The sequence below is a fragment of the Manacus vitellinus genome, unplaced genomic scaffold, assembly GCF_001715985.3.
Source record: "Manacus vitellinus isolate BGI_N305 unplaced genomic scaffold, ASM171598v3 scaffold_14_pilon, whole genome shotgun sequence".
Classification (NCBI taxonomy): Eukaryota; Metazoa; Chordata; class Aves; order Passeriformes; family Pipridae; genus Manacus; species Manacus vitellinus.
Window position 1 is genome coordinate 11,640,846 of NW_021939063.1, and position 23,106 is coordinate 11,663,951.

At 41.2% G+C, this 23,106-nt stretch overlaps 2 protein-coding genes across 4 annotated transcripts in view; one reads left to right on the forward strand and one right to left on the reverse strand.

Annotated features, from left to right (window-relative positions):
* Nucleotides 1–1,395, reverse strand: part of MGLL (monoglyceride lipase) — a 103,137-nt gene extending 101,742 nt beyond the window's left edge. Inside the window, exons 1-2 of one of the 2 annotated variants that reach the window (XM_018068466.3) lie at nt 1,287–1,395; nt 875–1,004 (exon numbers count right to left, since the gene is read on the reverse strand). In XM_018068466.3, coding sequence (XP_017923955.1) covers nt 875–893 — 19 coding nt within the window. In that variant the 5' untranslated portion in view covers nt 894–1,004; nt 1,287–1,395. Of the gene's footprint in view, nt 1–874; nt 1,005–1,100 lie in introns of both variants that reach the window. The other variant, XM_018068465.3, reaches the window with a different exon arrangement.
* Nucleotides 1–16,734, forward strand: part of KBTBD12 (kelch repeat and BTB domain containing 12) — a 41,383-nt gene extending 24,649 nt beyond the window's left edge. For both annotated transcript variants that reach the window (XM_008925300.3, XM_018068464.2), the window contains exons 5-6: nt 1,114–1,311; nt 14,077–16,734. In XM_008925300.3, the coding sequence (XP_008923548.2) occupies nt 1,114–1,311; nt 14,077–14,246 (368 nt within the window). In that variant the 3' untranslated portion in view covers nt 14,247–16,734. The remainder of the gene's footprint in view (nt 1–1,113; nt 1,312–14,076) is intronic.
* Nucleotides 16,735–23,106: the final 6,372 nt, after the last annotated feature.

Sequence of the window (23,106 nt, forward strand, 5' to 3'; positions counted from 1 at the left end):
TGCAAGTAAAACTTGGAGCACCACTAGGGGCTGTTTTCTCTGACAGACCAGCTTAACAGCATTCTAGGGGCAATATATTTTAAAAGCAGCTGCACCAGCCTTGCACAGGTTGCACTTGCAGTCGCTTCCTTTTACATATGCAAGGGCATAATTACATGCCACACAATGCACTTTGGATTTCCACAACTGAGCAGTCCTACACGTGTATCTGGGATGCTAGCCTTCATGTGGAAATTGCTTGCATATTGCAGTCATTTTGTATTTAAAAGTGGTCACATACACACACATGCACAAAAGAACCCCTTCAGCACACCATCAGTGCTCATTACGGGTATTGTGTCCATTGGCACAGATGGAAAACCTGTGTGGGTACGTCAGCATATTAATTCTGGAGAACCAAAGGCTGTGAATTCAAAATCTGGATTTGATCGCTTGAAGGGATTTGGGAAGACAGTGTTTACACTGATTTTTTTAGTGTTTCCAGCACACACTTATATTTCAGGTATATCTGCAGCCTGTTGCAGTATGTCCCAGCCAAAGAAAACTGGGATTTGTTTTAATCCTGCACACTGCCTTCAAGCACCTTAATTAACCCTTCCACAGTAATACTGTTGCATATAACTTGGTTGGCATTCCTGTGTATAGGCATTCCTGTGTTTCTGGAAGTCGATTTGCCTTAAGAAATAGGTGTTATATTTTTCTTTTATTGAGGAAAACTAACCAACAAAGGGAAATGATTGTTGGTTAACATGTGTGAGGGTCAAATCCACTGAGGGTATTTGAAAAATAGTTTTTGATCCATTACAATTTGTCCAGCAAACAGAACAAGTAATTGACAATTTCTACTATAAGGGGAGAAAACAAAACAAAATACCTTTGTGTTTTGAAGACATGCTGCTTGTCCTTATTTGGATACAAGACTTCAAAAAGGATCTTGCTTCGGTGTCTGTAGATAATACACAGTAGCTTCTGCTTTGAGTTTACCTTCTCACAAACTTCTGGAGCTGCAAAAGGAAAAGAGAGGGAGATGAGAATGTGTAAACAGAAAATGCAGCCAGCAATGTATTTTTCAGGAGAACGTGGGACTACATTTGACCTACATATATTTTGCAGGAGGAATTGGGTGCCTTGGTTATGACAGAGGACAGACTCGGAAATGTCTTGATGCAGTGGAGATTTATAACCCTGATGGAGACTTTTGGAGAGATGGACCTCCTATGCCTTCTCCTCTTCTGTCCTTACGAACAAACTCTACCAGTGCAGGTTGTGTGGAAGGGAAGCTGTACCTTTGTGGAGGATTTCATGGAGCAGGTACTAAAATGAGTCCGATATTCCTTGTGTAGTTAAAGTCACTTTCACAGGATACAGACTGATCTGATGACTGATCAACCCTATCAGGAGGCACAGGCATGCCCTGGAATCACAAACATGATTCTGCCCTTTGGACTGCCAACCCCTAGTGTCAATATGAATTGTGTTCTGTTTAACCTTTGCTTTTTTCCTTAACAAAACATGCACATTTAAGGATGTTTTCAGTATGCACTAAACCTCTCCAAATCTAAAACCTCAGTAGAATTATTCTGGATTTATATCCAGAGCTACAGATCAGGAGTTTAGTGTTTCATGGACATTAAAGAACTTGGGCATATTTGTTGAATGTTAAGGCCCTGCCCATCTGTCCTTTGCCACTCTATCTCTGCCTATTTACTTATATGATTTTTGTTATTGCTGTTGAAAAAGATTGTGTATTTAACAAGTAGTCTGTGTAGGGAATTGAGATGCAAACAGACTAAAGTTCCAGATCTGGTGATTTTAAATAATCCTAGCCTCATGGACACCTTTCTTCTTTTTTTCTTCTTCCTTCCAACTGTGCTCAGCTCTTTCTAAATCTCCAGTGCTTATAACCATTTTTTTTTTTCATTATAAATGCAAAGAGTCACAAGTTTAGGCACACTTAAACTCTTCTGCTACATAGAGCTGCTACCCTAATTTCTTTCTAGGAGAAAGGAACAGCGCAGATGCATTATCCACTACTAATAAATGTCATGTCAGGTTCACTGTTGTCCAGGAATGGCCACGTGGTATCACTGGGTGACGTCTTCCTATTGCACTTCCTATTCCAGTTCCATTGACTTGTATAACAACCTCTAAACATAAAGCCACTGTTATTTTAGAATTATGATTTTCATCAGCTAGTTCACATCTTGCTTTCTAACCTCTTTATTGGCTGCTGTTTGAGGAAGCTGCTTCCTTAAAACAATTGTTTGGCAGCTTCTAACAGGCTTGTTCTCCTGTCATCTCTGATAGAAGTTGTGTGACTTCAGAGCAATTATGGTTATGACACATCACTGTGTTTCCATAGTGCCACCATAGTTGTCTTTTTCTCAGCAATATTATGAAAAAGTCTAAAGTTAGTGGGTACAAATCTCAAAAGGCTGATAAAGGGAAGTGGTTGAGTCACCATCCCTGGAGGGATATAAAAGATGTGTGGATGTGGATCTTAGGCACTTGGTTTAGTGGCGGGCTTGGCAGCACCAGGTTAGTGGTTGGACTGGATGATCTTAAAGATCTTTTCCACCCTAAACAATTCTATGACTCTATGATCATTATCATTGAGAAATTAAGCAATTTTGTTCAAGATGACTAAGAGATTAATATGAGATTTTTCTGACTAGGGAAGCTTCAGAGCCATAAAAACACTTTCTGTACAATACCACCACGTTCTGTCACTGAGTCATGTATAAAGAGTGGTTGTTCTGGGAGAGTTTGAAAGTCCTGCTGTGGATTTCAGGAAGGCCATCTTTTGTATGTTTGAATAATGCCAGCTCAATGGGGTCCCAATTCCTCACTCTACTATTACAATCTATATAATTATGTGTAGAATTCTCCTGCACTAATACAGTTATTTAGATTGAAAAACAAGAAGTCAAAGTTAGAAAATGCCAGTTTTGCAGTTACCTGTGCAACTTGAATTCTGACCCCCTATGTGTGTGTTCTGTATACCTGTAAAGAAGTAGCATATGATTGTGTTGTTAGATGTTATGGTGCCTATTAACAGGGGAGGCAAAATAAGATTCTCACTGTCAACTGTAAATCAGGTATAACCACATATTTGAGGAGTTGAGAGGAACCTCTGTGCCTTAAAGGCAGGCTTCTTAATGTGACTTTCCAGTTATTAAAGGAAAAGGGCTTTCTAAATCTTGACAACAGTAGCAGCTTCTAGCTACCATTACGAAGAAAAAGATGAGTGCAGGCCATATGTTGAACCTGAAGAGATTACCTAGCTGGCCTCTCTTCCTGACCCCATCTGCTTTGTGTGCTAGAAAGGGCTCTTGCCTGATGTGCTCTTTAGGGATGAAGGGTGGAGTGAGAGATGGTTGTTACTGTCATATGGGAGCTTGGAAAGGGTGGCTTGATTCTGCATTTTCACAGTTACAGCTGCTCAGCAGCTTCAAGGTACAGAACAGCATGTGCTGCTACTGCTTTAGTAGCAGACAGGGTTATTTTAGAATGTGCTTGTTTGGTTTTAGTCTTTTGGGCTTCTTGGCATGTCACTTTGGTTTTTATGAGGAATGCAACCAAGAGAGGATATTCCAGTTTTACAAAACATTGTAATTTAGCTTCAACCAAGTGGAGTTCTTGGAACAAGCTGAAAGCACAGCTGTAGTCTTTGGGTTTTCTGCCTGCTGAACGCTAAAGGGCTGCTGGGAACATTCAAGAAAAAGTGCTTCAGAGAAAAAAAAAAACAAACAAAAGCAAACAAACCAAACAAGAGCAAATAAGCCAAAATTATTGCTGCAGTGAAAAGTCTTAGCCTAAGGGGCTGAAACCAACCCCTTGTATACTGTAGATCTGTTCCAAACTCTTCAGCCTCAATTTGCCTTTGCATGTGCTTAAACCCACTCTTGATCCAGCAGTGTGAAATTTAGCCCGCAAAAGACATTTTTGCATCTTAATTTTACTGGTATGTATCATGCTCTATATGCCTTTCTGCATGGCTATAGACCTAAATCACAGAATCAACTAGGTTGGAAAAGACCTCTGAGATCAAGTCCAACCTTTCACCTCACATCATCTTGTCTACTAGACCATGGCACTGATGCCACATCCAGTCTCTTCTCAAATACCTCCAGGGACGGTGACTCTACCACGTCCCTGGGCAGCCCATTCCAACACCCAATCACTCCCTCTGTAAAGAACATCTTCCTAATGTCTAACCTAAACCTCCCCTGGCACAGCTTAAGACTGTGCCCTTTCACTCTCCCTAATACTCCTTAGCCTTTCCACTTCTTCCTTAGTCTCTGCCACTGAACAGAGCAGATCATTCACCTGATCGCACCTTATGAGGGTGTCTTTTGCACTGTCCTCTGGTGCTAATGCCAGGCTCAGACAGTCCCTGCAGCTGGTGACCTGGACTGCTGTGTCCTCCCTGGGGGGTTCTGCCTGGGTCAGCACTCTCCTGCTGGCAGCAGCTGCAGCAGCAATGGCTTTTGATCGTTTGTAAACCATTGCTGGATCTAGTCAAGTTGGGGGGAGGGAACAAAACTCAAAACACCAAAAAACCAAACCAGCCAAACAAAAACCATGAAACCCCTTCCACACCTATCACAAAACCCACCAGCAAGAGCTGGCAGAATGGCCGTGCCCTTCCTGCTCGCTGTGCCTGCACAAACTGCCGGGCAAACTGTCGTGCCAACTGCCCTGCAAACTGCCGTGCTACCCCCTGCCTGGCTGCTCCTGCTCCCAGCACTCCCTTGAGCTATTTAAATTACCCTCAACTGGGCCTGGAAACACCCCTTGCTTGTCTGACTGGCTCCCAAGAGCAGCCAAGTCCAGTCCCAGTGGATTATTAGAGTCCCAAGATGCTGTACACAAAGCTGAAAAGCAGCTGTCAACTGCTCAAAGGGCCTTAAATTTGGATGATAAGGTCAATACTGCTGAGCTACCATCTTTTCTGAGTCTCATGTGACAGCTGAATTCTTGTGATGGCAGGATTCCTGTTCTGTATATATTGCCTCTCACAAATCTTTGTCTGCTTGAAGGGAGGACAAGTGGTGCAGCCTGAACAGTTCCCCTGTGAGCAGAGGAAGAAAACCTGCAGCTACTCGAGAGGAAAGTCAGCTTGGCCAGCTGAAAGTAGCAATAGCAGTCTTTCTAAAAGATGAGTGAGCTCCAAAGTGTGCTCAAGCTTCCTCTGAACTGTTGCTCAATGTTGAGGTGTGTTGGTAAAGCTTGTAAGGCTTCCTTAGAAGCTTGCTCAAAGCCTGCCCATGAAAGAGGAAAGGGGTTTGATTCAGCTGAAGCTTAGACACTTCTCTGCAGTGCCTACACTAAGACCTTAGTGACCCCAGGCTTCCTGCAGCAGATGGAGAAGAACAGACACTTCAGAGACATATTCAAGTCCTTGGTGCTTTACATCTGCTCTGAAAGACCAGAAGGCAATTCAGAACCCTGAGGAGTTCTCTTGTCTCTTAAAGCTTTGTGTTTTGATCAGAGTATGAGGGGTTCTAACCTGGCTTACCTAAGCCAAACACATCAGGATGTTGGTGTCTATGGTTTGATGGTACAAACACCCCTGAGACCTCTGTGTTGTATCACTGGCTGATGAATGTTGTATGCTCTTACAGTCACTATAACTACCCAAAAAGAGAAATTCTTGTTCTGAATTTTTCTCCTTAGCAAGACTTGCAAAACTTCATCTGTTAGCCAGCAGTTTATACAAATTAGCTCATTTTCTACTAAAACTGCTATGTCAAACAGGAACCATTAATCTGCTTGTCTCAGCTCCAGCTCATGTAGCATTGTGTCGTGAATGTTGTCATTTTTCAGCAATGTTCTAGCATTCATCAGGATAATCAGACATGTTTTAAATGGCTGATTTTGTCCATTAGTTTATAGTGCTGTAGAGTGGAAACATTATCCCTAGTATGAGTACTCAGCAGGGCTCAGTGTGCAAACGGCCAGCAGCTTTCCACTAACTGCTAAAATACACTGCCACATTTCCTGCTGTAACTATGGATTTTAAACCAGCCTTTGCAGTCTGACTGTACAGTGTTTTTGTTGACATGTTTGATTTCCTTTGCATCGAACTAAAACCTGTCACCTGCACAGTCTGGCAGCTACTGACATTCCCCTGTGCCTGGCAGAAGGAGCCTCATTAGTGTGGCTCCCTGAAGGAGGGGGGAGCAGCTCTTCAGGTATGCAGAATTACACCCTTATAAAATGCCTACCATATTGGGTTCCCTTTCTTTTGGACTGCTTCTGAGCATTATAAATTTTTTTTTTTTCTGGTGAAAATAATGAAGGCAAGGGTGTGTGCCTGTTTGCTGGGACCATGTCGTCTGCTGTCACTGTCACTTTCAGAGGCAGATGTTTGTTGACTTTTTGTTGTTGCTGCACAAATACAGATCTCATAGCCTGTGTCTCAGGGTTGTAGCTTTAGTTTCAGATTATGGAGATTGGTACAACTGCCTGTCTCATAGATTTGAAGTAAGAAATTGAAATACAGACTTGGATTTTTGTTTTTTAACTTGATGCATCCTGGTTTGTATCAGCTATAGCATGGCCAGTAGGACCAGGGCAGTGACTGCCCCCCTGTGCTGGTGAGGCAGCACCTTGAATTCTGTGTTCACAACAAGATGCACATTGAGGTGCTGGAGTATGTCCAGAGAAAGGCAATGGAGCTGGAGAAGGGGCTGGAGCACAAATCTGATGAGGAGTGACTGAGGGAACTGGGGCTGCTTAGCCTGGAGCAAAGAGGCTCAGGAGGGACCTTACGACTCTCTGCAACTACCTGAAAGGAGATTTTAGGCAGGTGGGCTTTGGTCTCTTCTCCCAAGCAACAAGCCACAGGACGAGAGCTGCTCAACTCCATTTTGTTATTTACTTAGTGATATCAAGTAGAAATTTATTTTTCATTTAAGTGTTGTTACAGTCAGAGGAAGGGTAAAGGTAAAAATTATCTATGCAGGAATCTCAATTTTGTGTTTGCAACTGTTAGCCAAGACAGATGATAGTGATACTGGGTCCTACTAACTGTGTAATTCTGATTCTTAAAAAAAAATAAATTAATAGTTACCCTGGATTAATTTTCTAGCATTTTCTGCCTCATTTACATAAACTGCAATCCATGCATTGGAATAGAAGCAGCTCTGCTTGCAGCAGTGCAGAACTGTGTAGTAATTACTGTGTTCCAGCTGAGCTAATGAGTTTGCATCTCCACACCATGCACTCCTGACAGTGGACTAGCTTAATAGTTATTTCTTTCAACTAATCTCCTATAAAAGCTGTTCCCCTTAGTCTCCTCCATTATGTGATTTAGATGGAGAATTGTTCTAGTGCTTGTTTTTTATTATAGTAGTTATGGAACATTACTGGAATCAAATTAAATATAGACATATTAAGAAGTCTGGCACAGTAAATACTGCACTTGTGAAGTTTGAGGGTTGAGAGATTGGAACAAAACCTGTTTCTCCAGCACCTTCCCATGTTCCCAGCTAAATAAAGCAGAGGTGCAAACCCCGGGCTGCCTATCTGCAGCACTGTTCGTTTCCCTCTGTTAAAATTTACTGAGCACTGATGAATAATTAAAGCTCTCCTACCCACAGTTGTTACCATTTGAATAAATATTCCCACCAGTGGAAGGGGTTCAGAGCCCCTGTGTTTTGCTCAGCACAGAAATCTGCTCCTGGCTGGCCGCTGTGCCGCAGGCATTGCCACGGCTCTCCAGCCCGTGCGCCGAGTCCACCCCCAAAAAGTGCTGCTTGACCTTTCACCGAATTCTCCCCCAGCACCAGCGTGAGCCCAGGGAGGGCTGCCCATCTACCCCGCTCATTAGCTGGAAACGTGCTGCCATAAATGAGGCCAAATCAGGTCAGGGGAATTGCTGGGGAGCAGCACCTGCTCGTTCCACATCTAAATCTGACCCACTCTCTGGCAGCATGGTATTAGCAATTCAGCCCTGCTTCTTGCTACATCTCATTTATAGTTTATAAAGGGTTAATGAATGATTAATAGGTATTTTAATGCATTTTAATTAATTGCTGAAGAGGTCAATAGATTGTTTAGAAACATGGCTTGTAGCCGTGTATGACATGTTCTATTGTGTTCATAACTGCCTGTCATGCATACAGTCTAAACATGCTTTATATCATCTATAAATAATGTATTAACCCATTGTAAGGCATTTAGAAACAGTATCTCAGAAAGACTGGGCCCAGTAGTTCTTATTCTGATCGTGCAGCTTTCACTCGTATGAATGGTGCATTGGCTTCCAGAGCACGGACCCCACAGCCTCTGTAACCTGTGATCCTGCCATCACCTGCAGTGCAAGCAGGACCAGCTTGTAAGGTTGTCTGAAAGGGGCCTTGACTATGAACTGCAGGCAAAATCTGGAAAGATTTTAAAAGCTGAGGTAGCTGGATCAATCAATCAAGAAAAACATTTGAAGTAACTGAATTAGAAGTTTCCTTCCATAGACCATCCAGTTCTTTATATATGTTTTTTAAAACACTGATTTGTGAGTAAATGGGTGGATTATGAAACTATGATCCCGAAGAATTACACAGCAGAGCAGGAGGATAGAGGACCTCTCTATGAGAGTGAATATCTTACCTTACTCCATGCAGGTGCTCTGAAAACAGTAACCTTCCTCCCAGTTTTGGCTGTGTCTGGTGGGATACACTGCCTTGGTACTTCACATCATGAAGGCTGGCCAGCATGTTAAACAGCCAAGCCAAGTTCCCTCTCCTGTGTATTCTCTGCCTGCTTCTGCCCACAGGCACAGATGATGGATGTCCTTGACCCCACGAGGGGTGCTGCCTGTGTTACACTGGTGGAGTTTGGGGGCAGCTCACATACACAAATGGGATTGAAGGCCACAGACTTGATGAACTTATTATTTTTCCTACTGCAAATGAGGAGCCAGGACATCTGGTGGTAATGATCTAAATGCACTTTTATCCCATTGCAACACAAACATGAATTCCCAGGTCACCTAACTCTGCATCTTGTAATCATGAAAGCAGCTATTAGTGGTGAGAAAGATAAGTAGCAGAGGCTAGTCCCATATGTTTGAAATCATTCTTTGGTACAGATAATGGCATGAAAAAACAGGTACAAATGAATAGTGGAGGCTGAACTGCTTCAAGGCAACTCTGGGGTGACTTTATGTGTCAAGAACTGGGAAACCAGTGAAAGAAACACCTGAGTAAGCATTTTGAGGACTGTTTGGGAACTGGCAAGCACCTTGTGATGTACAAGTGCTTTTTTCCACGGAAAGAGCAGAACAGAGAGGTAGCAGTTTGCTACAGGCTTGGTGTGGTTTTTTATAAATTGATTTATGCAAAAGAAGACAGAGCATATTAGGAAACTGCAAACTGGAAAGGAAAAGGTGCTATGACAACCTGAGGACAATGTCAGGAGGACCTCAGGTAAGGGGCCTGTGTGAGGATGTCCCAGAGCACAAAGCTCAAGGACAGATGTGAGATTGAGACTACTCCCACCACACAAGGTAGTTCTGTGCTAAGGTCTGGTTCTATGCTGGCCTGCTCTGGATAAAGTTGCTAAGGTGCTGCTGGCCATCCAACAGTGTGTCAGTGTGGTTCTGTCACTGCTAGTGGGCAGGCGAGCTTGTCCCCAAACTACTTTAGATGTCTCTGCCCTGCACTGATGCAGAGGCACCATGACTCGTGACTTGGCACATGCTCTCACCATCTCCATAACTCTGCTTCCTCACTCATAAGCTGGAGCAAATATACGAGCTGATGTCAATGGAATTCTGGAAGAAATAATGAAATATTGACCACATTTTAGCAAACTTGCCATAGATTTAGCTCCAGTGAATGGAATTTCAGCATGACATTTTTTGGGTTCAGTCCTCTGGACACTAAGCAGGCTACAGCACAGTGAATTTATTTTTCTTGGCTTACAAACATAATAGCTGCATGATTAATAATCTTGGATGAACTATGGATTTTCTACCTGTTAAGCATATTGCTTAATTCTTCTACATCTGCCTCCCTTTAACCCTCACAATCCAAACTCTAATAATTGTATCTGAATTTTTGGTTATGAATAGGAAAGAGAAAGAAAGGTCAAAAGAAAGGACAAAAGTGCTAATAAATACCGTTGTCACATGGAAAGTTCTTCCTCCCCTCAACCTCCAAATCACAAATGGAATGTGGTTTAAAAAAAGAAAAAAAGGAAAAAAACCAGATGAAAAAGCAAATCAAATATTTATGTTGCCTGCAGTCATACTGGGGGCCTTTCCAAGAATCGTTCATCAAACATTCAAACGACATGAGAAAACTTACATCATAAAATGAAGTCTGGCCATATTCGGGGAGTGAATCATAAAAATCTTTTAAAGAAAAAGCATGATTGTGTATAGGCAGGCACTTACTGAAAATTAATATTTTTGTTCTTCTTCTGCACTTTCAAAGAAAAAAGTCATATGAGAAATTGCAGGAAAGTGTTGTGTTTACAGACGAGAATATAAAAGATAATTTAAAGATTAGATTCATTTTACTTTGACTACTGTGTTTGCATATATGAAATACAATTTTAATGTTTATAAAGTAAATGTTTTCAGGTATAAACTCAAGTCTTGACACTGGGAAAAGATAAGTTTGTAGGCTCAGTGTAGCTTCAGTCTGCACTTGCATATCAAAAAGGCATAACTGTACCAAAAATGTTCTGACTCTTTTTAATATACCATAGTTTCTGGTGGGGATAAATTTATGATTAATGTTCCCTATGCTGGTTTAGCGTTTTCCTTTCCTGAGTATGAATAAATCATACTATTATCAACACAATTTTACCGCTGGAAAAGGATCTGCACTAGAGTTAGGTTTGTACAACCAGAATAATTCTCACTTTAACTCCTTTGCAGAAAAACACAGTGTAAGACAGTTTCTTAAAACTTCTCATGGTTAAACAAGAAAGTGCAGAAAAATACTGCCTGGTTTTGTAGAAAAAATTAGTGAAATCCTTTCATTAGGTAAGGTGGTCATCTGGTAAGTGAGGCAGAATAATGCTATGATGACAGGGAGTTGTGTGGGGTGGCTTTTTAAGTAGGTAAGTTTTAAAGTTCTGTAATACAGCCAATTTATTTTTGTGGGTGTTCCATGATTCTCTTGTAAGCAAATTGGCTGCTGACATATTACCTTTAAAAAAATAAATTACAATTAAATAAGATGAATCAATGAAGCAGAATCAGGAATTATTTGCACCTTCAAGCTTAAAACTTTAAAGCTGAAATATAACATTAGAACCTGAAGTCAAAGGTGCTATTCTCTTTGAAAAGCATCACCTTTTCTATTGTTTTTACCAGTAAAAATTAAAAAATAATTTAAAAAAAGGCTTAAGAGCTGAGGTGCTTTAAGTAATTTCTCTTTTAAAAAGAAAAGATGTATATTTTTTTCTCAAGTATGACTATTTTAAGCAGTGCCTTTCCTCACATGAACTTTCTCATCTAAAGAGTGCTGTTTCCTTTCATATTAAACAAGATAAGACTAGAGAAATTATTGCTTCCCTTATTTAAAAAACATACTCTTTTTATCTCTCAAGGGTTAAGAGTTAACTAACACTCCATGTGCTGGAAAGCAGAATTTATAAAGTGGAACAAAACCAGTTACAACATCCCACAGAAAAGGGAAACATGGGACACCAAAGGTGGGGAGTCACCAGGGTCAGGAAAAAACACAGCAAGGCTTGTAAGGAAGGGTTGCTGAATAAGCCTCTGATGTTTTAATTATGTTTTTTTTTTCTGAAGTGTTGCAATCACTCACAGAATGTCTTGGTTCCAACGTTTGATTATTTTTCCTCTGATTGTCTCATTTTTGTCATCATCCATGCCAAAGAAAACCCAGGCATAAAAATTTATTGTATAAAAGAGATGATCTAATAAAAAAATACAGTGACTGGAGCCTCCTGTGTCACAGGTTAGGTCTGTTTGTGTCTGTATTTGCCTCTTAGGAAAAACCTCTTCACTCTTGCAGGGTCATATAGAAGTGAGCTCTGTGCTGGTACTGGTAACTGGCTGGTTATTTGTTTGCTGTTTGTCAGTCATGCCTTCTCTCTTCACATGTAACTGGGTTTTTTTAGCAGTCTGCTGTCTTCTATCTTGAATGGCTGCACCCTTCCTATGGATTATTATTATTATTGTTCTCCTTTTATATCCAGGTTCAATAAGTAAACCATCATAACTTGTTTCACAGAATGGAAAAGAACAAAACTACTCAGGTGTGACTATATCATGAAATCTTATTCAAATTTTACTCAAACAAGCTCCTAGAGATCTGTGAGAGTCCCAGAGGTCTGAGTTTGGACCAACAAAAATTGTATTACAACCAATTGTGACACAACTGAGGGCAAAATGAGTACAGGCTGTGGATGGTGGGGTAGAAACAATGTGCTGCCCTTCTTATCAGAGGGGACAGAGATGGTGAATGGTTGGTGAGTGGTTTCCTTAGATAAACATGACAAAAACGTGCAGAAATGTTCATAAAACTGCAACATCCACAGATCTTGTGCATGTGCAGGACCTGCAGAAAACAGAGCTGTCCTGTATGCACTCAGTAAGGAAGTCAATCTTGGGAGGAGGAGAAGTCTTGTTTCCATGTGACCTTCCCACATGCTGAAATTCCTCCTCACAGAGAAGCCTGAGAGGTATTTTACATCCCACCACACAACATCATCATAACGCCAACACCAATTTTGCATGGAACCTAAACCATGACAGCACTGGTTTGGGGGCACTAAATCCCCTGGTTTGTTGTCCTCTGGAAAAATATGTTGTCTGTTTCCAACAAGGGAAACAATATATGTCTCTGAATGTTCTTCTGCTTTTCACTCTTTCCCCCTTCTCCAATCCTTTGCTGCCAGTTCCACACAAAGGCAGTGCCCAAACAGTGAGGTGCAGTTGATAGACATGAGACAGCGTTGGCGGTGGTGGGAGGTTTTTGTTGTTGGTTTGTTTTTTTTATTTTAGAAAAAAGCTTTCTATAAGGGATAGCTGAATGGGAACCTCAGTCTGAACCCTGTAAAGTTTATCTTGTCACCAGTCTCTTATGACTCAATAAAACAGCATGGAGTATTCAATGGTTTTTTGTTATTATGGTTCTTATCCTGATATTTGTGGAGTGTCTGTTCTCTTGCATCTCTCCAGAAACTCATCTGACAGCAAAGCACGTGCATGTCCTCAGCTCAAAGTAAGAAAAGTTTAGGCTAAGGTTACTTGCTGTGAGAAAGCAACTTTAAGATGAAAAGAAAAAGTGAGCAGAAATGAAAGACACTTTTTATTTTTAGGAGAGAACTTGGGTTTGAGTAACAATTTTTGTGGAGTTCAGGACTGCTGTTAGCAGAGAAAGGGCTTGTGGTCTTGTAAGAAGTTTAATATAGCACTGCTGGTTGACAGCTATGGTTCTCTGCTGCATGGAGATTCTTTCATTTTTTGTTAGTCTCTGTAAAAAGCTTCTTGTCTGGAGATTGGCTGTGATTTAATGGCATTCTTCTAACCTAACTGTTCATGACAAATTCCTCAGCACTTCAGACCATCTAAAGTACATTTAAAGCCTTGGAGGTTTTTTATTTCTCCTAAATCACAGGATGTCCAGACTTTGCACCCAAGGAAAAAATAGTCTTGGAGTGCTTCCAGCAGCCTGAGAGCTGTATTTTAGTCAGGGCAAAGAAAAGACAATATACTGCATGTAGGCATACTTGTGAACAAGAGGCAATACTCTGCCTTGAAAAGATGAACATTTGACAATTGACTGCAGGCTGAAATGCCACCTGCATACTTGTGCCAAGATGGAGCACTTGATGCTTTTGTCCCTGCAGCTGCACCTGGAGCCCAGAGGGTGAGGACTGACTGCACTGCACAGATCTCCATCTGCACTATTTCATTTGCTGTACGTTGACAACTTGTGTGCTCCTCACACAGTGTAGTCATTCATACCACAGAAATTACCTTTTTATTGCCCCTTTTCAGAAGGGTCGTAATAACAACTGCAAAAACCTCTTTGATCCTGTTTGACTTGCTTCCTGATGCCTGTTGTTGTTGCCTCTGTCTTTCAGCTCGTCACGAGGTTATCACCAAAGAGATCCTTGAGCTGGATACGTGGGAGAACCAGTGGAATGTGGTGGCCACCAACGTCCTCATGCACGACAGTTACGATGTTTGCCTCGTTGCCCGGCTGAACCCACGGGATCTTATCCCTCCTCCCCCCGATTTAGTGGACCAATAGAAGTTCAGTGACCCTCAGTGCTTCCAGATTCTGCAGAAACTGAAGAATGTGGAGAGGCAAATGCTGCATTGGCTCTGGGTGAGAGCTGAGTGCCACGGAGAGGAAATGGCAACATGTGCTTAAGGACAGAATTGCCTCTGGGCTGTGCTTCTTGGACAATGCTTTATTTGCTAGTACTGGTACTCTGCACTTCTGTGATTGAAAGTCAAGGTTACCTTTGTGCATGGCTTCTCATCTTCAATCTGGCTGCACAAGCTTCAGTGTTGGGCACAATATGGGCTGCTGGGACCCTTTGCCTCACAGGCAAGGGGCAGCCCAGGGCTCATTTCACAGCAGAGCATGACACATGACAGAAAGCTTTAGCCACGGAAAACCCTCCTTTGCTGTTCATCACACGTGGTTCTACTAAGCTATCCAGGAAGCTAAGAAATATATGAAGTTAACTGATGAAAACAAGTGCCAGACCATAGTTTACTGATGCAAAGGGAAAACATAGACAAGCCTTTGTTCATTTTAAACAAAAACACATTAGCCAAGGTTCATTAACCAAGTGCACAAGCTACAGCAAATATTATCTAACCCACAGACAGGACAGTCAAGAGATCCTGTCTTTGCCAGTAGAGCTGAACCTGTGCTAGTAGAAAACTAGTCTTTTGGCAACAAGTCACAAGAAAGTCTTCCAGCAAGGTTAGTCATTCTGTACCAAAGACAAGAAGAATCCTAAATTTTCACATAGAATCTATCTGTTACAAGGCCTTTTGTGACCAAGATCTTAGAGCTCTGTTAGGAAACTCCCTTTGAGAGATGGAGAAGGGGATGCAAAATAACAAAGCAGATCATTATTATCTGCATATCAGCTTTGCAGCTACAGGGAAAGGATAGACATGCTAAACAATAAATTTTTATATAATAGGAATAGCTTTAATGAAGTAGCATAAGGTAAATTCTCTACCAACAGAGTTGGCTATAATCACAGGGAAGAGGAATAATTCAAACAGTGCTTCTGAAGGCATAGTTAGCCTTTGTAGAGCTTGAAGACAGTAGGTTAGAGAGAAAATTGTTCATAGTACCACCATCCCATTTAAATTACCAATAACTATTCATCAGGTCTCTGGTGCCTACCTTACAGTGTATCTGTCTGTCACTGCCTGGGCAGTACAGACAAGGGAATTGGAAATCTCACTTGTGCTCTTGGGCCACAATTGCAAATGACAGTATGCTGCAATGCAGAATGAATGTCAGAGACAAACACTGAGTAAAGTATGATATATCATACTTTATGAGACAATATGAGAATGATCATTGTCATGACCATTGTCAGCAAGAAGTTGCTTTTGATCCCACAAAAGCAGCAACAAAACTAAAAGGAAAGAACTGGCAATGAAATGAGGGAATCCATCGGGTAGTTCATCCATAGTTATTTGCAGGATTGCACTTCAGAGCATCTCTATTTTCTTTCTCAGTCTTATTTTAGGCTGCAAAAGTATCAGCTATTTTTTTTGGTTGGATTTTTTTTTGCTTGAAATGCTTATGGCAGAGAGGGATGGAGAGGATGACCCGAAAGCCCTTTCCCAATTCTGACTTTTCTGATTTATGAACTATTCTCTAAAATACCCAGTGGGAGTATTAAGCTGTCATGTAAAAATACTAGCATGAGTGTCACTAAATCTTATTTGATAACACTAGTAGGACACTGAGAAGTGCTCAGATAATAAGGGAACTGGGGAGAAGAAACTCAGGAAAACATGTAGAAAAGAAGTAAATCTGTGAGCAGATAATCACTTGTCTCTCCTTATGTTTCCCAAGCAGAATGAGTGTGACAGCCTAAACTCTTGTGTTTGTATAATTTCTGTATTATCCAGCCATTCTTTTTTTCATATGTAGGTCATCATCTGCCTAGAACAGAGCTGTGACAAGCATGAACTTCAGCAGTACAAATCAGCGGCCGGTTCCTACAATCTTAACCCCTCTGGTCACTAAATGCAGTTGTAGGCATAAGATCAAGGAGGCAAACTCTGCTTTAACAGGTTTTTAAACAAACTCAATGGAAAGTTCTTCCAATTGATAACCATCCAATATTGGAAACTCTTTGGCTTTTGTTGTTACTGTGAAGTAAAGGTAATCGTGTTCTAACTTCTCTACAAGGTTCTTAGGGCAGCTGGAAGCAATGTTCTTGTGCATATGTTGTTTCCTTGTGAAATTTTGTGACTGTAGGTACTGCTTTTGCTTCTTTCACCTTTTTTGCTTTAAGGAAGAATGTTTAAAAGGGTTGTTTTTTTTTTTTCTTTGGTCTCTGCTTTATGGTCTATTACTTATGGTTCCTGAGGTTTAAAGCCTGGCCTAATCTACTTGATTTTATTCTCTAAAAGACAGTCTACTTGTAGTATTTGAAGGGGAGAAGGAAGACATTTGCAGGCTTTCACTAGTCATATTTGACCATGTATGTGAAATACAGCTGACACTCCTCTATTAAACTTTTATTCCAGTAGTGAGCTGGCTGTTTCTTTACCACTTCATATGTTTTGCTTTTTTGACTGATATTTAATGAGCTGGATGAAAGGAAAGTATGTACTCTGAGAAGGTCTGACTTAATAACTGAGGAGAGTAATGACATATTTTAAATACTGACCTTGCAATCAGTGATCTTGAGCTTTTGTGGGCAATTAACAGGTTTATTTTTCATGCAGCACTGGCAAGTGACCTTCCCCCTGTGTGCACCAAGCATCACCTCTCCTGCTGCCCACAGGGTCTGACTGTGAGTGGGGACTCTCACTTGTGTGTGTCTCTCAGTTTCTGCCCAAGTTGGAATGTTTAGCACTGTATGTCAAGCAGGAGAATTTTTTTTCTGGATTAAATCTAAAATGGGGGCACTAACTTCTTGATTTTATATTGTCCCTATGTAGTTCACGGGTTCTCCTTGGGGTGACTACAATTTCTAAACCAATATTTGGAAATGTAGCTTGGCTGAGGAAGGAAGAGGAAGAAAGCACACTTATTGAGAGGTATAGATCTCAACCAAAATCCTTCTGAGACTATAAGAATACTGCAGGTCTGCTAGTCCATGGATAAACTCACATTGCTGGTAAAGTCCTTAAGAGTCTTAATTTCTTTTATGACAAAACCTGATGCAAGAAAAATTATTAGATAATTACAGAATATGCATTCTCCAAGCTTGTGGGTTTCACTGAAATAATACTTTACTGCAGCCCTTTGCAGTCTGAGCAGTAGTTAGCTGAGTGTTTCATCAAGGCTGATTTGACATCACCCATAACTCTAAAATATAAATAAAGCAGTGCTGGAAGCTACTAGCTGTTTAAATGAATGAGGGGTTATGAAGCAAAGGCATATAGAAGTTTCACCTGAAGTGCTGAAGTTACATCACTGGTTCCCAAATATGAAGAAAAATTTTGGAGAGGTAGCTGTTTGTGTGGCATGCAGGGAGTAAAGCCAAAAAAGAAGTGCTATAAAAAGCTAAACGAAGCTCTCCATTTTTATCCCCAGCTAATGTTTTATTTTGAAATTGTACACATATAACTGATTGCATAAGGACCCCTAGAGATTTCTCATCTCTGTTTTCATATGTGTGGTCACAGGAACTGCCCACATATGTAAACCATCAGGCATCTGACTACCCGCCCTCACACACCACTGCTGGGATTGCCTTTGCCTCAGTCCCTGCCCGTGCCAGGCAAACACACACACATTTTGCATGTGTGCAATATCGAAATTTATGGGGCAGTGTCTGCACTGTGCTCCAGCAGACACACACTGTGCTTGGAAAGCCTTGATTTGCCAAAAGAAAATTGCCTTTGTGCACACAGAGCTGTCAGCTCCTCTACCAGCACTCCCAGATATGCTCCAGGTAAGAGGCTGAGGGAGTATCAAAACTGAGACCAGCAACAAGACATGAGAAGTGCTCCCAGAGTGTTACAACATGCAGTGGAGCCAAGGTGGGATGAATCATCCTCCCCATCTCCTCCTAGGCATGGTTCAGATGTAAAAGGATTTGGCCCTGGATCTTTATCCTGTACTTTTAAACCTACTTGAAATGTGTAATGAGATCCATGACCATATGAAAATCAATGGGGAAAATGCTATAATTTCTTTTTATGTTAAAATATTTTCATAAAGATCTATATTGCTTTTCTGCTGATTTGGTAGATGATGATATTCTTCTAATAAGCTGTTTACCTAGTGATTCCCATCTTAGCTATGGGGATGATCCCTTTCACAAGTTGCTCTCCTAATGGATTATGCAGCTCCTCTGAAAATATGTTTCATGAATCACAATGCTTTGAAAAATCACCTGGTCAGAAATTCAGTTACTCATTTGCAAATGTCTGTGCCTCTCCCTACAGCTTTTCAAGTGGACTCTAGCTCTAGCTTCAAAGAAAAGCTATTTCACCCCCAGTTGTGCTCAGCTGGAACTAGTACATTTGCAATTTGCTATCATTTGACATGCAGAGGTTGAAAGCAAAGGAAATATTGGAAAATATACATAAAAAGTACCCGGAAGTGCACTTTCCTTCTTTCTTGGTGAATGTCCCTCGGTGTGTACTGCCCTGCCTGGTGTCTGATGGAATGATTTACTAATCACCCATGACTGCAACCACAGCACAGATCAGGCTGGGGCCACGTGTTTGTGCTGCCAGAGCAGGGGGACCCAGCGTGGTGTGGAGCTGTGGCTCCTGACAGACTGGCCTGCCTTGCCATAAGGAATTACCTTCAAACAAAAATGCTTTTAAGTGTCCCATGATGTGCACTCCTACGTGTTTTATATACACATGTGTAAGGTTAGTTTTAGAAGTTCTTTACTGACAGCAGTAAGATCCTTTTTTATAAAACATACCTAGCAACTGTGTCTTCTGCATAGCTCATCAGAGTACTTAAAAAAGGTGCTGATCTTTAAATAATTGGAACAATTCTGGGCTTCATGTCAAAAAGAACCTTAAATTCCCTGCTGAGGTAAGGAACAAATGGGGAAATCTTTTATTACTCCCCTATGTCTTCCTTCTTCTCCAATTTTTTTCTGGATGTAGCTCTCCCCTCAGAAGCTCAGAGTTCTCTTGAAAGCTTTGTGCAAGCCTCTTCTGTTTCTCTTCCCTTAATCCCATTTCTGCCCTCAGCCCACTTGTCTGACCAGCCCTTGAACTCCTTTGTTTCCCCTTTAGTTCCCCAGAATTTAGGGACAGCCACCTGAGGTGTTCACCAGGCTCCAGACCTTACAGAAACTTATCGCTCCCAGATCAAATCATCTTTGAAGGACAGAAGAAAGACCACACCGGCCCCTGGGATTGGAGGACATTCATCTTTGGGCAGGTTCTAGCCCCAGGCCAAATTTTGCTGTTCATTCTCATACCAAATAAAAACTGCCTGCTCTGCAGTGTCACTGGTCCTCTGATTACAGCTGGGGCTGGAAGGCAGGTGACCTGTGTTCTACTTAGCCCTGCCGCTGTCTCCCTGCGTGGTGCTGGTAAGTTTGACATTAAATGCCTTGCATACTGTGCGTGCCAGAGCTGTAATGACTGTAGGCACAAGCCATTATCATTATCTCTGATTTCTGAACACTAGTTGCTAGAAAAACTGACTGAAGCACAGAGGGAGGTGTCTTCATTATCTCACTACAGCTCATGTCTTAAAGCCTGACTTCCTCCCGCATTTTCAGCCAGGCCAGGTTTCACTAAAGAACCGAGTCTCTAATTTATCTGGTTTTAATATTGGTATTTTTTCTCCACTTTGTCCTATTCTAGTCATCTTTCATAATAATGCAAGTGACTTCATCAGCTTTCCTATGGAATGCATTATCCAAACTGGCCTCCGGAGGCCGCTGGCTTTTCATTATCAGGGTCGAAGTACAACCACTAAAATGCCAGTCAGCTGCACTGCTTTATTTTCTCATTCAGCAGCCTCATAGTAGAGGAAATGTATTTCATCCATACATGCAGTAATGTGAGAGGAAACCACTTCCCACATACACAAATTTCTGACTCATTCCTTTCGAATGTGGCTGAAACAACTGCTGAATCCAAACATAAAAAGCTATGATAGCCATTCAATAGGTTTTTTCCAGGATTTCCAGTATGAGGAGGAGGATCACAGGGTGATGTCTTGTAACTAGAGCACAGATTGGAAATTTGAACCTCTGGAGTGTGTTTTCAGTTCAATGACTCCATTTACTAGCCTTGGGCATTTGGTCTCCCCTCCTAGGTTCACCTATGTAAAATAGTTAGAATAATATACCTCTACTCATTTTGTGGATCTGCCTTGCTCTGTTTTTAGAGGGAGTGGCTCACATGCCTGTGATGTCATGTTAAGATCCAGATATTAAAAAGTATTATACAATGGTAGAACAATAACATTGTTACACTGCTGTCATCTCCCTGATTTTTGGTAACAGAACATAACATTTTCTGTCCATAGCATTCAGAAACTGAGCCTTCCTGGGAAAGGAGATGTTTGCAGCTAACAAGGGCATTTTGTTTACTGCTTCACAGAAAATCAACAGCAGATATCTAATCCTATGATACATTAAGTAGAAGAAATGTAGGGCTTATTACATGTGCCTTCATAGCTAGTCTCGCTTGTACACAGGCAGAACTAATCTCAGTGAATTGAGAGGTTGCTAATTGAGGCTAAATTTGAACAGTAGTAATTAGAAAGATGAATGAACTGTATTTTTCTCAAAGCAGATTTGATTTAATAAATTATTCCACTTATATAGCCACAGTTGCTATGAAGCAAAGAAAGAGAAGGTGCTTTGCAGAAGTGTAGTAGATTTACTGGGTAACTGAGACCTGAATTTAGATGATCTACCACATCTTTGATAGAAAGCTTCAGCTCTCCAGGGAGTTCTGTAACAAACCTGTGATGCATTAACTAACCACTAAAAGGCACTACTGCATCCAAGGAATCACCTACAGAATATGCATAAAAGGGTTTCAGGATATTGCTGAAGTGTAAACAATGTGGCTTCTTAATTTGCTCATTCCTTGACCATCCTTCCATGATGACACCTTGTAAGGCTGTGTTGCCCACTTAACTACTTAAACAGTCTACAGTAGATTACAAAATGTATAAGTAAAGGTAAGAAGATAAAAAAGTAAGAAGAAAAGTGGTCTTCAAAGGTTTCTGATATATTCTAGCCCCTCTTTTCTGTCAGCTGGGACACACTTGCACTTAAGAAAGCTATAGCCATAGCCATCTTGCTGTTGTGAGAGGTGATTTTAAGCTGAATAGATGTACCCAAGCCAGATGTGATATGATGTAGTGATTAGCATGTGAAGATTCAATAGTCCAGGTGCCAGCTGTTGTAGCAATTCAGTGTGATCTTTAGCTGGCTTGGACAGCCCATCATGAAGCCCAAGCTGTTACATGCTCGCTGCTCTCATTGTCAGGCTCAACTGAAGATAACTAAAGTATTCACTCATGTTGCAGTCAGACCTTCTAAACGAGTATGAAAAAGGCTAACTCTGTAATTCAGCTGCAGGACTTGAAAAAGTCTTTTGCAGCCAGATCATTTTGTAGTCCATGTTGTCATGAAGCTACAAATTGCTTATACTGGCACAGCACGGAGAGAGGCACAGGGAACAAGTGCTCGCTAACAGGTGTGTGGAATGGCAGCCGCTTGTGCCAGCACTGCCACTTGAAAATTCACTCATCAAACTGTGCCTTGATGCACCAGCATTCACCTCAGCTCTGGAGCAAGCCCACTATAAAGCTGGCTCTTCAGAGTGCTCTAAGGGGACAAACAGTCAAAGACTGCACAGAGATTGATAATTGCTCCAAAGCCTTGTCGCGACTGGTGCATTAACAGCTTACTGCTTGATGGCTTCTCAGGCTCTTACACAAAGATGCCAAATAGCATATGAACAAAACCACAGGATAGGAAGCTCACCCTCTTTCCAGTATTCACAGCTGATAAAACCTTCCTAAAGGTTTTCATTCAGTATTTTTCAAAATGGGTTAAGAATCCAACCCTGCTCAGCACTGCAGCATGGAGCACACATCTGATGCCCAAAATCACAACTCTCTTGCCAGGAAATTTGCTGTACTAATGCTGCTGTCCTAAGCAGCTCAGTCTTTAATCTGATTTCTTTGTTTCTTATTTCAGGCAAGCCGCTGTAATAGCAGCATTCAGCAAAGGCTGCTAAGCCACTTGGCATGTCTATAAAACTCAGCCATGTTAGCTGTTCTCTTGCTCTTCCCAGTTGGCCAGGGGCCTGCTCGCTTGCATTTAAGGAGGACTTTAATGTGTTTGCACTTCTGTGATATTGCACAGATCAGCATGTAGTTACTGTTTTATTTCCCTAGCTGAGCTAGATAAATATTGAAAAAGACTTCTATGGCCTACTTTTATAAGGAAAGTAAATCTTTATAAGTAAAAATTCAAAGTTAAGCTATAGCTTGGGGTTTTTTGGAACCATCTGTGCTCTGTGTATTTAATCATATTTCTGTTGTTACAGGATTTACTGGATACATTTTATAAAGTGCATTAGGAGATCCACAGGGATGTGATCCACTCAGAGGCTATGACCCAGTAGGATTTTTGGCAAATGATTGTAATAGGAGCAGGATCAACCCAAGCCTGTCATCCTGTTAGTATTTTAAAAAGCTTTCTCTGAGACTGAGAGATAAATAGTAATCAAAAGTTGATAAAAAGATGTGACACGTTGTAATTTATATCTAGTTTGGATTTAAATTGCAATTTTTAGAAGGAAAGAGTTGTCAAGTAAGCACTTTGTATGCTCAACCTGAATACAAGCTGAAAGTATCCAGCTGCTGAAAGTCACTGTTGTTCCACTGAAAAATATGGGTGGATCAATTCTAGAGAAGGAATCAGCTATCGGGATCAACATAAAAC